This window comes from Camelina sativa, chromosome 12 (assembly GCF_030686135.1).
Source record: "Camelina sativa cultivar CO46 ecotype springtype chromosome 12, ASM3068613v1".
Taxonomy (NCBI): domain Eukaryota; kingdom Viridiplantae; phylum Streptophyta; class Magnoliopsida; order Brassicales; family Brassicaceae; genus Camelina; species Camelina sativa.
Window position 1 is genome coordinate 6,952,430 of NC_141891.1, and position 13,940 is coordinate 6,966,369.

Consider the following 13,940-nt stretch of genomic DNA (forward strand, 5'->3'; position numbering starts at 1 on the left):
TAGATGAGAGAAAATTTTACATGATTTCTTCCTTTATTAATAGAAATGAACATTTTACACGAGAGAACTGAAAAGTAAACATTTTTGAAAACTTGTATGCTTTCTTACTGGAAATAAACATAAAATCCATATACTATCTTGAAAAGAAATTATCATGGTCTCGACATAAAGAAATCAACTGTAAGAGAAATCACTCAGATCTGCTAGTGCTCCGATGGTTCCGACTTATTGGCTTATAGAAGGTAAAGATTTGAACTTCCTGTTGAATGTGACATGAATAATGGTAACACGTAGACCAAAAATTCTCAGATCCTGACTTCTATGTCCTCCTCTTGTAAGTGCTCTTTCACAGCTTGGATTGGTACCTTCATACAAACAGTAGTATAATAGTGTTACCAGACGAGGTGTAAGATTTAGCCAAGGGTTTTAACAAGAGTAAAATAGGTTTACCTCTTTCCGGTGGAAAATGCCGGCAGCAAGCGCAGCAGATGCGTTTGTCTTCTCAAACACCTCGGAAAAGTGCCCGGGAGTGCCTGCTCCACTGCTTGCGATCACCGGTATGCCTACTGAATCTGAGATGAGCTTTACTAAGTCTATGTCAAATCCTTTTCCTTGACCTGAAACTCGCAGAGAAGGAGGTATTATAAGGAGTGAAATTTAGCATATAATAATCTTGACTCCTGAAACAAGAAGGCTTATAAGAGGTTGTGTGTGCTATTGTTTTCCATGGTTCATATTCACTTATTGTCGCGTGTAATGGTGCTTCAAATATTCAGATACGAAACCAAAATTAAAAGTTTCGAAGGACTTTTTGAGTGTACTTACCATCACAGTCTATGCAGTTCAATAGAATTTCACCAGCACCTAATTCCTCAACCGCTTTAGCAAGCTCATACGCTCCAATAGGCCGACCTTCTCGTCCTCCACTGACCTTTTAATTGAGAACCAGTAGTCAAAAAATGAGACAAATAAATAATAAAGTGCAAAGGGTGGCAGGAATTTTACCGTGCACTGATACCAGGCATATTCTTCCCCATTAGGGCCTAACACCAAAAAGATTAAATCCAGGTTATTCCATTTGTATGCAAATTTATGGAGAAACTATATCCAATGTGACTGCGTTCTTAGTATAGTTCAAGGAAACGACAGAAAGCTCAAATAAGATTGATGCAAGATGAACCATATCATGTCCTTCAGGGAACTAGAGTTTTAGTTGACATAGCAATAAGAATATTTGCCTTGGACTTTTAATGCATGAGAACGCTCAAACTAGTGCATGATATAAATAAACCAGCCTACAACATATTCGTTTAGAGGTGATAACACCAGCATACCTGGATTAGTCACTCTGATGACTTTGTATGGCACATCATCAGGATGGTTCACATATACTCTACGAGGATCTATACTTACAACCACTGCCTGTGAAAACAAAAACTCTATCAAGTATGATTAAGTGAAAAGCTGCTGCCGACTTCACACAAAATTAGAGGATATAAGAAACAGTCAAAAATATATTCACTGTTTACTCCATCTGTAACTAAGATATTGATATCCTTCTTAAAGCAACTAGCATCCTGTATTTTTTGCAAGCTGGGGTTTAAGTAAAAAGAAAGCAAATTGTTATGGACTGGGTAACAATTACCTGATTTCCATAAACTCTGGATATCTGTTCTAAACTGCTCTTCCCTGTTTTCACCTACAAGAAAACAGGAAAAGGGGATTAAATGTCTCGTCAGTTATAGATACTATCATGAACAACAACTCAGATAAATTAGACGGGCAAGTACAAGCTTACTCCTGATTTCACAAACTCCTCTGCAGCGTAAACAGCGTCACTTCCTATGGAGATCTTATCAGCACCGGATCTGAAATACTCAGCAGCAACTTCCAAGCTTGAATAGTACCTGAGCCATTGTAACTTGATATTATATTGAGTAAAGCATAGAAATGGCAACATCCTTGCAGGAAAAAAAAAAAAGAACGAGCATAATCCCTGCACAAAAATGTTCACAGAAACAAGCTGAAAAGACTATCATGTACCTGCCGCTAGCATCTGTAAAATCTCTAATACCACCTCCAACAGTTAGTGGTACAAAGACATTCTTTGATGTGTGCCTCAACACCTACAAAGCATGGAAAGTTATCTAGATCGGAGATAGAGAGAAAACGGTGCGGAAGTAATACTTCAATCCTAACGAGAGAAAAAAACTAGGTACCTGTATCATTGGCAAATCCCCTAGTGGAAAATCGCGGAATCCAGTTATGTTTAAAAAGCTTATCTACAAACCACAAGCAGCATGTTTAAGTGCCAAATCAAATCTAACTTAAGAGTCTTGGAGCTATTAACCTGTAATTGCGACAAGAACATATACAGTACTGTGAAAGCATACCTCATCTGCACCATCTTTGTAATACTGCCCTGCTAAATCAACAGGTTTGCCAAGGTTTCGAACCTGCACAAGAAAAGTTAATAAATCCAGAGCATATTGTTTCAGATGAAAATAAGTAGTGAAATCCAAAACTCTCAGGAAAGATATGGACGTATCGAATACATGCAGATACCAACAATGTTTCATTTTTCTTCAAAGAACAGTAGAACACAGCTCAAATATCCGACTTAAATCAGAACAGTAGAGCAACAATTTTTACAGACCTCGTTTTCATTAGATTGCTCTCTCACGTCATATTGGTCCCCTTTAGTTACTACAAGATCTCCTTTATCATTACTCCTGACATCAAGACAAGCAATCACCTAGAGAAAAAATAATAGTTAGAAAAACTGTCTACCATAATAGTTAAGAGCAAAGTTGTGAAGGAGACAGACATCCAATAATAATTATAAAGCTTATTACCCTCTTTGCAAGCTTTGAAGCCTTCCCTTCCATTGGCTTCTGTCTTCAAGTGAAATGTGGTTTCCATTAGACACCAAAATATTAGGTACCTTGTACATGTAAGGTTAGAGTGAAAGCTACCTGTGTCGCTGGTAAATTTGGATTCAAGAACCTATTTAAAACAGAAAGCCCCACCTCTGAAATTTCCAGATTCAGAATTAGTACAAGACTACTACATACGAAAATACACTCTAAATAAGAGATGAAGTAAACTAGACGAAAATCTCATACCCCCGCTCTTCTCGGGGTGGAATTGGACTGCATGCACATTTCCCCTTCTAATGGAAGATATAAAGGATTCACCATAGTTGCACGTAGACGAAATCCATTCCTTGTTTTCATTTGACTACAACAATTACAGAACTGAAGTTTCAGAATACACGAAGAAGAAGTGAAAGACAAAGGTACGTATACGAAAATGAGAACAATAAAAGAAAGAGAAGACTATTATCCGTACCGGAATGGCACGATACGAATGAACAAAGTATACATGACGATTTCCAACATCATCCAAAATTTCAGAATCCTTGCCCACTTGCAAAGCATTCCAACCAATGTGGGGTACTCTTATACCAGCAGAAGAATCAAAGCGTCCAACAATTCCCGGTATCAAACCAAGACCTTTGACTAACACAAATATACAGATGCTTAAGTAGAAAATACATGATACCATAAAGTAGATCATGTTGAATGTACTGATGGAAAGATTCTAAAATATATAATATGAAGTGGAGCAATGGAGCTAAAACCTGGTCCATTCTCCTCACTAGACTCGAAAAGTAGTTGTAGCCCAAGACATATGCCTAGAAACGGACGGTCATTCTCAATGTATGTGCACAAGGCTTCAGCCATCCTGAAACATCAAGAACTATATAAAAAACAAGACATAACATGTTCAACTGTAAGCTTTAAATGATTTAAGCATGAGATGTGGTTACAGATTAGCTAAATAAAAAGACCTCTGAGCTTGAGCTACTTAACAAAGAAAGCTACTTCGTGGTAATTGATATACAAATCAATGAAAAGAGAAATCCACAGAGATTAGTAATACACGTACCCGGTTTTGTTAAGTACATCCATTGCGGGTGCAAAAGCTCCAACGCCAGGAAATATGAGTCGATCAGCATTCAAAATGTCACCTGGCGTTTGAACCTTAACATTACACAAAGTTGATATCAGTCTTTGCCTAACGACGCTTACAAGATCACTATATGTCCGAGGAATGAACATTGAGAGAAACAATGGAAATAAAAATTAGATTCAAAAAAAAAAAAAAAACCCTTACGTCTTTGATGGTGAAGCCGAGATGGCGAAGAGCATTGCGGATGCTCCGAACATTCCCAGCTCCGTAGTCAAGCAAAGTCACAACTACTCACCACAGAGACAAATAAAAAGCTTCAGAGAGGAATAAATAAAAAAACAAATCGAATGAAGTATAACAGGAATAAAACAATAGAAAAATACCAGAGTCGGAGGAAGAAGATGCACGGACGGAGAGGCTTCTCGGATATTTGAATTTGCCAGGATTTTTCCTGGAGAGGAACAAAGAATTCGGAGAAGAAACGCGAATCGACGAAGAAGGAGAGGATGAAAGGTTTTTTCTGGAAGAGATAACTGACGAGAATGGCGCCGCCGTAGCCTCCATTGCTATCATCAAACTCACTCACTACGAAGGAAGCTCTCTTCGATTGCTCTTTCAAAAGGTTGTCCCCTTCCGTCCACTGGTCAACACTAACCCACTCTACGACGCCGTTTCAACTATATTAAAGGGCCTTTCAATTGGATTTATAAACTTCAACTAACAGATATAATGGGCCTGGGCTTGCTTTAAAAAAAAATAAAAAAAAATACAAAGTGTGATTTACTTCTTCCTTTTTTTGGTCATAAAAGAGTGATTGACTTAAATACAAGTTATTATATACTTTCATATAATAAATTACATACAGGACATAGTACATAAGAGCCACTAGAAACAACAACAACAACAAAAATAAAAAATTTATTTCTACCAGTTTATAAATTTCAAACTGATAATAAATGAGTTATAATATTGGAATGGATACACCACCTACTCTCCAGCCATCTAATGGAAGGCATGAAAGATGATCAGAACATAAGATGACAAAATAAAAGGTTCATATATAAATGATATTGTTATTGACTGCGTTTGCCAACAATAACTCTTCTTCCCATCATTTTTCTCAAGTCAACTCTTTTCATCTCTTATAAATTTATCTGAAATCATGATTTAGTAACATGTGATGTAATAGTTTCACAAGACATTACGTCGTATATACAACTTCAAGTTTTGATGTAGATTTTGGAACGACTGAACTAATTGTATTTGGATTGGATAATGTTATCATAATTTTATTGGTAAGGTAAATGAACAGCTAGAAAGAAAACTTATAGTAGGTACAGTTTCACCAAGGAATTTGTTTGCAATGGTTTGTCAAACCGGCTGATTGTTCTTACCGTAATTGTGGAAAAATTAGTCAGATTGTTTTAATTTCGGGCATTCACCACTTACCACTATTACTAACTACTCAAAGAGAAAATAAATGAGATGACAAATACTCTTTGGTATGTTCTGCGTTTGATAAAGTCATCACGACATCAGCATTGAGTCATCAATCACCAGCATCAACCCTTCACAACGACCTTCTTCTACCTGTGATTAGTTTTTCGTTTTGTAGGTAAACTATATGTTAATGCGGTTATGACATGTACTAAAGATAGTGGCAATAATATGGTACGAGAAAAATGGTTTGTAATACTATTATTGTTTCATTTTTGTTTTGTAAATTAGCTTACAACAGTTAAGATCATGTTTTAATGATTTTGAAAAGGAAACAAATAATTAACCATAAAATAACTTTATATCAATTTTAAAAGAAAAGTACTTGTACTATACAAAATACATTTATTCTAAGTGAAAGTGAGAGCTTTTGTCGTCCAGAGATTTTCATTATACTAGTAGTCTAGTACTGATCAGTGGTGTTCTTAAATTCATATATTGTTTGTTGCCTTTGGCTAAGTACGGAAATTATATAATTAATGTTACAACAAATTTCCGCAAACGGTACCTAATAAATTGTGCGATATTGATTTCTTTTTAAAAATCATTTGTTTTGTTAGGTAATTGTTGTCAAAGGAAGAATGTTCAAACAATCAAACCTTCAACACTTCAAATGATGGTTGTGCTTGTGCAGTAGAACTATCAACTATCAAGACCGACGAAATTGTCAGTGTCGGTGTCTATGTGTTTTTAGATTTTAGACGGTGAAAGTTGACTAAAGGGATTAATCCGCTTTATTTACTACAAATATGTATTTGGGTGCTGACCAGCTTAGTAAGTAAACGCCGACTTTGATCATAAACCTCAAAAAGAAAAGAGTCGTATGCGTTCACATAACAGAGTCTACGCGGTTTTATTAGGTAAACACCCAAAAGTTGTACGGAATTATAGGCGTCGTCTGTAGTCTGTAGATACGTTTTGGACCAAGTACAGATTGACTTCATCGATATAGTCAATCTCACCTATTCCATTTCCAACTTTGTAAGATGTACAGTTTTGAATTGCCAAACAGAGTCGTACGAACAATAGTCGATCTATAGAAATCATTAGTACATAACCTTAAAGTCTATGATGATGTATATGTTTGTTGTATAGGAAATATAGAGTAATGTATGTATGCCGTATGCATAGAATCTTTCATTCTGATTTCTGAACACACATGGTATTGTTTAATGTTCATCAGACTTGGTTAATATGACTTTTTAAAAACGAGCTAGCAATTTGAAAAGCAAATGTTTTTCTATTCTCATTAGTAGTAGTACGAAACACATTCTTTAAAGGTACATTTTTATCTTCAAGACAAAAATAATAAAAAGCAATTAAATTTCCTGGAATAGCAACATTAGAGTAGAAATTATTATTAATGATGTCGTCAGAGGAATATTCCAAGAACAAGCTGTCTTGATTCGAATTCCAATCCCCAACTTCTTCAGTCGACGACGACGTTGCTTCAACGCAAATCACGTCCTGGTCCCCGTCGCCTTCCTCGGTTTCTTCATGTTCGTCCCCTCTCACTTGACACCACCCTCCGTCGTCTTCCCTATCCCAATCCAGTAAACTTGAATTATCATCTCCGGCGAGTTTCTTGATCCGATCAGCCGGTGAATCCCATGACTCCGAGTAACCAGCAAAAGGGTCTTCATGATCCATCGAAATTAAATGACTTTTCGACACTTCTTCACATGAATCCCAAAAATGCTGATCCAACACAGTGCTCGGAGATGAAGTCTTCTTGTTCAGACACTCACTAGATTCGTTGTCAAGAAAAGGATGTTTAAGCAATTCTTGCACTGTCCATCTCTGTTTTGGATCTTTCTCGAAACAACTCACCAAAAAGTCTTTAGCTTTCTCCGATACACACACTGGAATCTCCGGCGACTCACCAGAGAATCCAATCTTATACATTGCAGCAACGACGTCGTTTAGCTCCGGCCATGGGCTTGATCCAGTCATCATCTCCATCACCGTACATCCCAAACCCCACACGTCAGCTGGAAACCTCTGTTCTTCACCACGAGCAACTTCAGGCGCCATAAACGCCGGTGTACCGGAAAACTCCGACTCGCCACCAACCGTTTTAGCACAGCCCATATCAGCGATTTTCAAAACGCCGTTCTCCTCGACCAACACGTTTTGGCTCTTCAAGTCGCAGTGAACGATCCCTCTCTCGTGAAGATACATCAGACCGTTGAGAATTTGTCGTGTGTATGATCTTATCGCCGGCTCCGGCAACTTCCCGCCGGAATTTTTGATTAGATCGTGTAGACTCCCGCCAGAAACGTATTCCATCAGGATATTGTATACCAATCCATCTTTCTCACGCGTCAAACCAGAGCCTATGTACTTGACTATGTGAGGAGAGCTCAATGTAGACAAGATCGATTGCTCTTTCTGCAAGAACGTTGAGGAAGACAACTCTGATGATTTGACAGCAAAGATCTCACCGGAGTTTGAGATTGCTATAGAGACGGTGGCCGTGGAGCCTCGACCTATGATTGGTCCTCTTGTCCAATTCATCTCCATAGTTAGGAACAGAACAAAAAGAAGAAAAAACAGAGTAGATGTGAATTTTTAGAGAGTGGGAGAATTTTTTTTGATGAATAAGTGATGTTGAATTGTTTAAGCAAATGGGTTATATATAAGAGTTTTTATGTATGTGTGTGTTTTGGGTATGTAGAAGTGTGTGTATGTGACTTTGGCATGGGGTATTTGGTTCAAAGTCTAATACGACATTCTTTATTCTTAATTTTCTTGATTTCTTCTCCACCAATTATGAAGCTCCATTACTTTTAGCTTATCTTTCACTTTACCTATATTTGGATAAATTATAGTATTACTATTTGTTTACTGTTTACAGCAGTTTAATCTAATATTCAAAGTTCCATAATTATTGAACCTTATGACAGGCGTAGCTTAGTCTGAATTTTGCAAATATTTAAGCATGATCCATACCAATGACAACCATGCATGCTTATTAGAAAAATGATCACTTAAGTATATGGTTTAATTTGTTTTTTTTTTTTGAAAGTATATACCATCGCAAAAAATGAGTATGGTATGACGTTCACTGCAAGATCATCTTGTGAGTGCAAACTTGTCAATAAGTGCAAAACTTTATGAATGTTGCCAACAGCTGCATGTTAAGTCATCTGTTTATATTTAATGTGTAATATACTTAATCGAGGAGTTTGTTTTGAATTAATTGCAAAGAACACACACTAACCACACAGATACGTACATATTTGGCAACGCACACACACAGATGAAATCTGGTAAGCATTACTTGTTGTGATAAAATAAGTGCGTGAAAACAAGCTGTACGTGGCGGAATAGGAATGGGTAATGACAGCTTTGACGGCATGAAGCCAGAGTGGACGGCGCCGTTACTTCAATCCTCCGATAACGAGTTTTTAAAGAAAAGAAAAAGGAAAAAAAAGAGTCGCATGAAACATTCACGTGACGAATGCGCGTGGTTACAGACCATTTTTTAACGTGGGAACGAGATTAATCCAGTTCCAGCCTACTTAAAAAGAGGGTTTAACTTGAACAAAGTTAAGAAGTAATTATTTTATGTGTGTTTATGCGGCTGTAAAGAAAAAAAAAAAGAAGAAAAATGTGTGGTCGAATCGTAATGTGAATGCAGGTGACAATGTCTTTAATTAGAATGCAAGCTGGGAATCCCAATATTTATTCCTTGTTTGCTTTTGCTCCGAGAATACAGTTGGACTTCAGAGTTTACTTTTTTATTTTTTTTTTATTCGGTTATGGATAGATTGATTGATGATAAGCTGGGAGTTTTGTGGGTTGGATGCAAAAACGCGGATTCATGCATGTGATTTGGACAAAATTGGTGTGTGTCAATATTGAGTGTGTGTATACATCTTTTATTAACTGCAAGATTTAAGTGTATATATGGAACACTAAAAGATGCATCAAAGAAAAATCATGAAGATTACGCGTATTGCTTACTTACTTAGTAACTTATGTTTACGGACAATTATAGATTTGTTTTATTTCAGAAATGGAAGGCCTTATAAAGCAAGATTAGATTAATTGGTTTACAATTTTCAAATACTTTTCTTTCTTTCTTTCTTTTGGTTGATATGCTTTTTAGTTGTTATACTACTTTGTTTGTCCAAAAAAAAAAAAAAAGTTGTTATACTACTTTGTGACTGTTTTTAAGTACCATATGACGATGAGTACCGCAATCAATCTAACTAAAGTTAATACTATATGTAAGCTAACAAAGGCCATATGAATTGAGAGGAAACTGATCACTCCTTCCGGATTCTTTAGCAGTCAAAAGAATTAAGCTTTGATTATAAATTAAACACACAAAAAGAAGAAAGAACATAAACACAATTATATAACTAGTGAAATAATTAAATCAAAAGTGACATTCGAAGTTTAAAAAGTTTTGATACCTCTCGTCCCATCTAAAAATGATCTTCTGTATAGGACAAGGGTTTAACTCACGTTTGGAAGCCAGTTGACACTAATGGTTTTTTGTTTTCAACTTATCCATCAAATTCATCATCATTTAACTTATGAAGATTAATTAGTTATGATTTAGGTTTCGTCAATTAACAGAGTGTTTATCAACAAATGGGCCATTATAAATATAATTAATTACATTAATATAGGAGATTGGGTTAAGAAACCAGTTTTCAAATTATAAATTGATTAAAGAAAATGTTGGGGAAAAACCAATATCGATATGGGCCTTCAAAGTTTAACTAGTTTTAAAATTTTAGCAAAGTTTTAAATAGTAGACTTGAAGAATGGAAGCTATGAAATGTTTTTGGCGTACATTTGTTTGTTTCAATATATTAAAAATATTTATACATACTTCGTATCCGACTAGGAATACGTTTTTAGCATTTCTCGTATGTAAAAAAGAGTTTACGCATCGTGTGATAATGTATGTAATTAACACAAAATATAAAATATGTAGACGTACAGTGTAATTTAATTTGTAGAGGCAAGAATACAGCCACTAGAAGAATGATGTTGACTTTAATGACGTAAAGTTGAAGTGTGGTGTAACTTATGCGAGAAAAGAGTTGACCATTTGACTTGCTGACCCTCTGACTCACCACTATAGTTTAACATTTAAAATTTGTCATAACAGATGTTAAGTAAAATTTTTTTTTTTTAATTTGAGAAACTAATTATAGATAGATATCTAACTATTTATATCATATAGTCAACTTTGAATCAACAAACAAAGTTTTAAATCAATCTATTTGTTCTACTGTTTTGTCCTTACTTTTGATCGATCAGTTTTATATATATATGAAAGAAATAATAATCTTGTCAAATTTTTTATATATAAAAAATCTGTTATAAACTATATATAGAAGAAGTGAAGAACCATAATTCGATACTACATTAAAACTGCTTTATATACTGAACTGTTTTTGTTATATAGATGGAAAAGAAAAATACTTGACGAACACACGACCTATTCCAGTTGAGTAGCTAGCAATACAAAAACGTGAATGATAAAATTGAGTCAATAGCTAATAAAGAACCATTCGTGTCAACAGGAGGCAGGAGCGTAGTTTAACTTCATTTCCTCGAATATTCTACTATAGTTATCGTAGTGTTGCATGCATACTAAATTCATATTTTCAAACTTGTAATGAACTTTTCATCTTCAAAGTATGTAGATTAATTGTAATGCGCTGGCTGATTAAACACGGAGGAACGTGTTTTCTAATACACAAGTTAAAGCTGGCTTGTCTAATAATTTTACCCTTATTAGAAAGAAAAATCAATGTTTCTTGGTTCTCGCTACCAATAGAAAATTATTTTAAAAAAATTGGACGCCTTTGCTTCTCCGTTCAACTCGCCTGAGTTACCTCAGGTCGGCCAATGGGAAGATGGATTAATTATCTCATGCGGTAAAAGTTCATCTAGCAACTAAATAAAATATCTTGAAACAAGTAGTCAACTGGTTTCATCATGTAATCATGTTAAATATATATATTTTTGTATTTCTTCTTCATTCCTAAAGACGTAATGCACGCACCATACCAATGTATACATGCACATAGTTTGTATTTTAATTGTTTCCTTTATTTGTTTATTTTTATCGACAAAACACATAGTCATAAAAATACATACAAAACACGGAAAAATAAATATATAATCACATTTTGTTACCGCACTTCCTGCGTCAACTCTACTTGACGACAACTCAACTATATATAAACCCTAACTCCATCCTCTCCTTCCTCACCAATCTCAATTCTTTATCTCTCACAGTCTCTCTAAGAAGAAAAAAGAAGAACAACCTCTCTCTCTCTCCCTTTCACACACACAACCCCAAAGCTCCGAAGAAAATGGCTCTCTTGAAGCTACTCGTGACCATCGCAATAACAACCGTAATCACAATCGCAGTCATCACAACAAGAACTACAACCACCACCACCGTGGAGCACACGAGCTTCGATGTACTGGGTACGCCTACTATAAGGCCAAGTCGGTTCTTGGCTCAGAAGGAAGTAGGCGATCAGCGAAACCCTAACGCTGCGGACCATTGCAACAAGGACCCTGAAATATGTAATCTCTACGGAGGCGGAGGAAACAACTCGACGGTGAAATGCTGCAACAACAAATGCATAGACGTGAGCAACGACGACAAGAACTGCGGCGCGTGTAAGAACAAATGCAAGTTCTCACAAACATGTTGTCGCGGGCAATGCGTTTACTTGGCTTACGACAAACGTCATTGTGGACAGTGTAACAATCCGTGTGCACTCGGCGAGTTCTGCGTCTATGGTCTATGTAACTACGCGTGAATGAATGATCGATCCATCACACGAGAAGGGCCGGGTCGTATATAAAGTACACCGCAATCTAACTAAAGCTAATTAAAAACTCTATTTATTACAAACAAAGTTGAGCAATTATTTACACTGGATGTTATTTCCAATCAGTTAAATAAATAAATGTGGTGTGTGTAATTTTGAATCCCATAACGTTTTGAACGTGGTATATAAAAAAAAATATACGATTTGATTTTGTATGCAAATATCCAAAAGCCATGTACTTTATTTTAAATTATTAACAAACTTCTTGACCGTCGTGAATCACAATTCCAAAAGCCATAAACAAATTTTAATTACGTGAAAAAAAAAAATTTGTGACCCGCGACAAAATTGTCAATTTTCGAAAATAGCCCAAATTGCCAAGGCGTGCGTTCTCCTACGAACGAGTGGACAAGGATTTTGTATAGGACAAGGGTTTAGATACCTCCCGTCCCATCTAATAATGTTATTTTGTATAGGACAAGACTATCCTCATTGGTAGTCCTTAGATGTTTTTTAGGAAATTTCTTAGATATAGATATTAATTATTAATGAAAAAAAACTAAGGATTGTAAGAAACATTTCTAATTTTAGAATCAAAGAAAACGTTTCTTAGTGGACAGATGGCGCGATATGAATGGTGAAATGAGATTAATGGGGTAAATTTTTTTTGGCCTTTCTCTTTTATTTTCGTGTGTTTTCTTTTCATGTTGTTTGTTATGTTTTTATTTTTTAATGTTTTATGTTTTAATTTTAAATGTTGTATGTTATTTTATATTTTTATTATTAAAATATGTTTTTATTATTTTACTATATTTATTACTAAGAAACACCTTAACTTGGTTCTACCAATAATCAACTAAATTTTCCTTTTTTCTTAACAAAGTTTCTTCTTCCCTTTTTATTATTAAAAATTGCCTTAAAAACAACTAAGAAACACACTAATGAGGATAGTCTAACTCACGTTTGGAAACCAGATAAGACTAATGGTTTTTTTTTTCAACTTTTAATCCATCAAATTCATCATCATATAACTAATAACTTACGAAAATTAGTTATGATATAGGTGGTGCACACAAAAAAAAGTTATGATATAGGTTTCGTCAGTTAACAGAGCTTATCAAACAAATGTGCCATTATAAATATAATACTAATATAGGAGATTGGGTAAAGAAACCAGTTTTCAAATTATAACTTGGTTAAATAAAGGGTGCGGAAAGTTTAAACTGTAGTTTTAAATTTTAGCAAAGTTCAAATGGTAGACTTGAAGAATGGAAGCTGTGAAATGTTTTTGGCGTACATTTGTTTGTTTCAATATATTAAAAATATTTATACATACTTCGTATCCGACTAGGAATACGTTTTTAGCATATCTCGTATGTAAAAAAGAGTTTACGCATCGTGTGATAATGTATGTAATATACACAAAATACAGCCAATAGAAGAATCATGTTGACTTTAATGATGTAAAATTGAAGTGTGTTATAGATAGTAACTTAAAACTTATGCGAGATAAGAGTTGACCATTTGACTTCGCATCACCCCTTATACTTTAACATTAAATTTGTCATATAACACATGTTAGGAAATATTTTTAATTTTTTTTTTGAGAAACTAATTGTATCATACATAGTCAACTTTGAATCAATAAAC

At 35.1% G+C, this 13,940-nt stretch overlaps 1 protein-coding gene and 2 pseudogenes across 4 annotated transcripts; 1 reads left to right on the forward strand and 2 right to left on the reverse strand.

Annotated features, from left to right (window-relative positions):
- Positions 1 to 14: 14 nt before the first annotated feature.
- On the reverse strand, positions 15 to 4,650 carry LOC104730701 (imidazole glycerol phosphate synthase hisHF, chloroplastic). 2 transcript variants are annotated; one of them, XM_010449897.3, is made up of 19 exons: positions 4,359 to 4,650; positions 4,180 to 4,262; positions 3,952 to 4,046; positions 3,644 to 3,747; positions 3,352 to 3,521; positions 3,126 to 3,240; positions 2,976 to 3,031; positions 2,856 to 2,894; positions 2,657 to 2,755; positions 2,394 to 2,456; positions 2,220 to 2,282; positions 2,044 to 2,126; positions 1,799 to 1,907; positions 1,646 to 1,699; positions 1,335 to 1,422; positions 1,006 to 1,043; positions 826 to 931; positions 451 to 617; positions 15 to 365 (listed from the first exon to the last, which is right to left on the reverse strand). In XM_010449897.3, exons 1-19 carry the CDS (start codon positions 4,546 to 4,548, stop codon positions 306 to 308), a joined length of 1,782 nt encoding a protein of 593 aa, XP_010448199.1. In that variant the 5' UTR covers positions 4,549 to 4,650; the 3' UTR covers positions 15 to 305. The 2 variants fall into 2 exon arrangements, with proteins under 2 accessions (XP_010448199.1, XP_087334709.1); XM_087478583.1 differs by having other exon boundaries at positions 2,856 to 2,898; positions 4,359 to 4,627.
- Positions 4,651 to 6,651: 2,001 nt separating this feature from the next.
- Positions 6,652 to 8,236, reverse strand: LOC104733273 (mitogen-activated protein kinase kinase kinase 18 pseudogene; annotated as a pseudogene). The gene has a single exon (XR_015573652.1). The product of XR_015573652.1 is annotated as a mitogen-activated protein kinase kinase kinase 18 pseudogene (transcript).
- Positions 8,237 to 11,720: 3,484 nt separating this feature from the next.
- LOC104730702 (stigma-specific STIG1-like protein 1 pseudogene) lies at positions 11,721 to 12,511 on the forward strand (annotated as a pseudogene). The gene has a single exon (XR_015574630.1). The product of XR_015574630.1 is annotated as a stigma-specific STIG1-like protein 1 pseudogene (transcript).
- Positions 12,512 to 13,940: the final 1,429 nt, after the last annotated feature.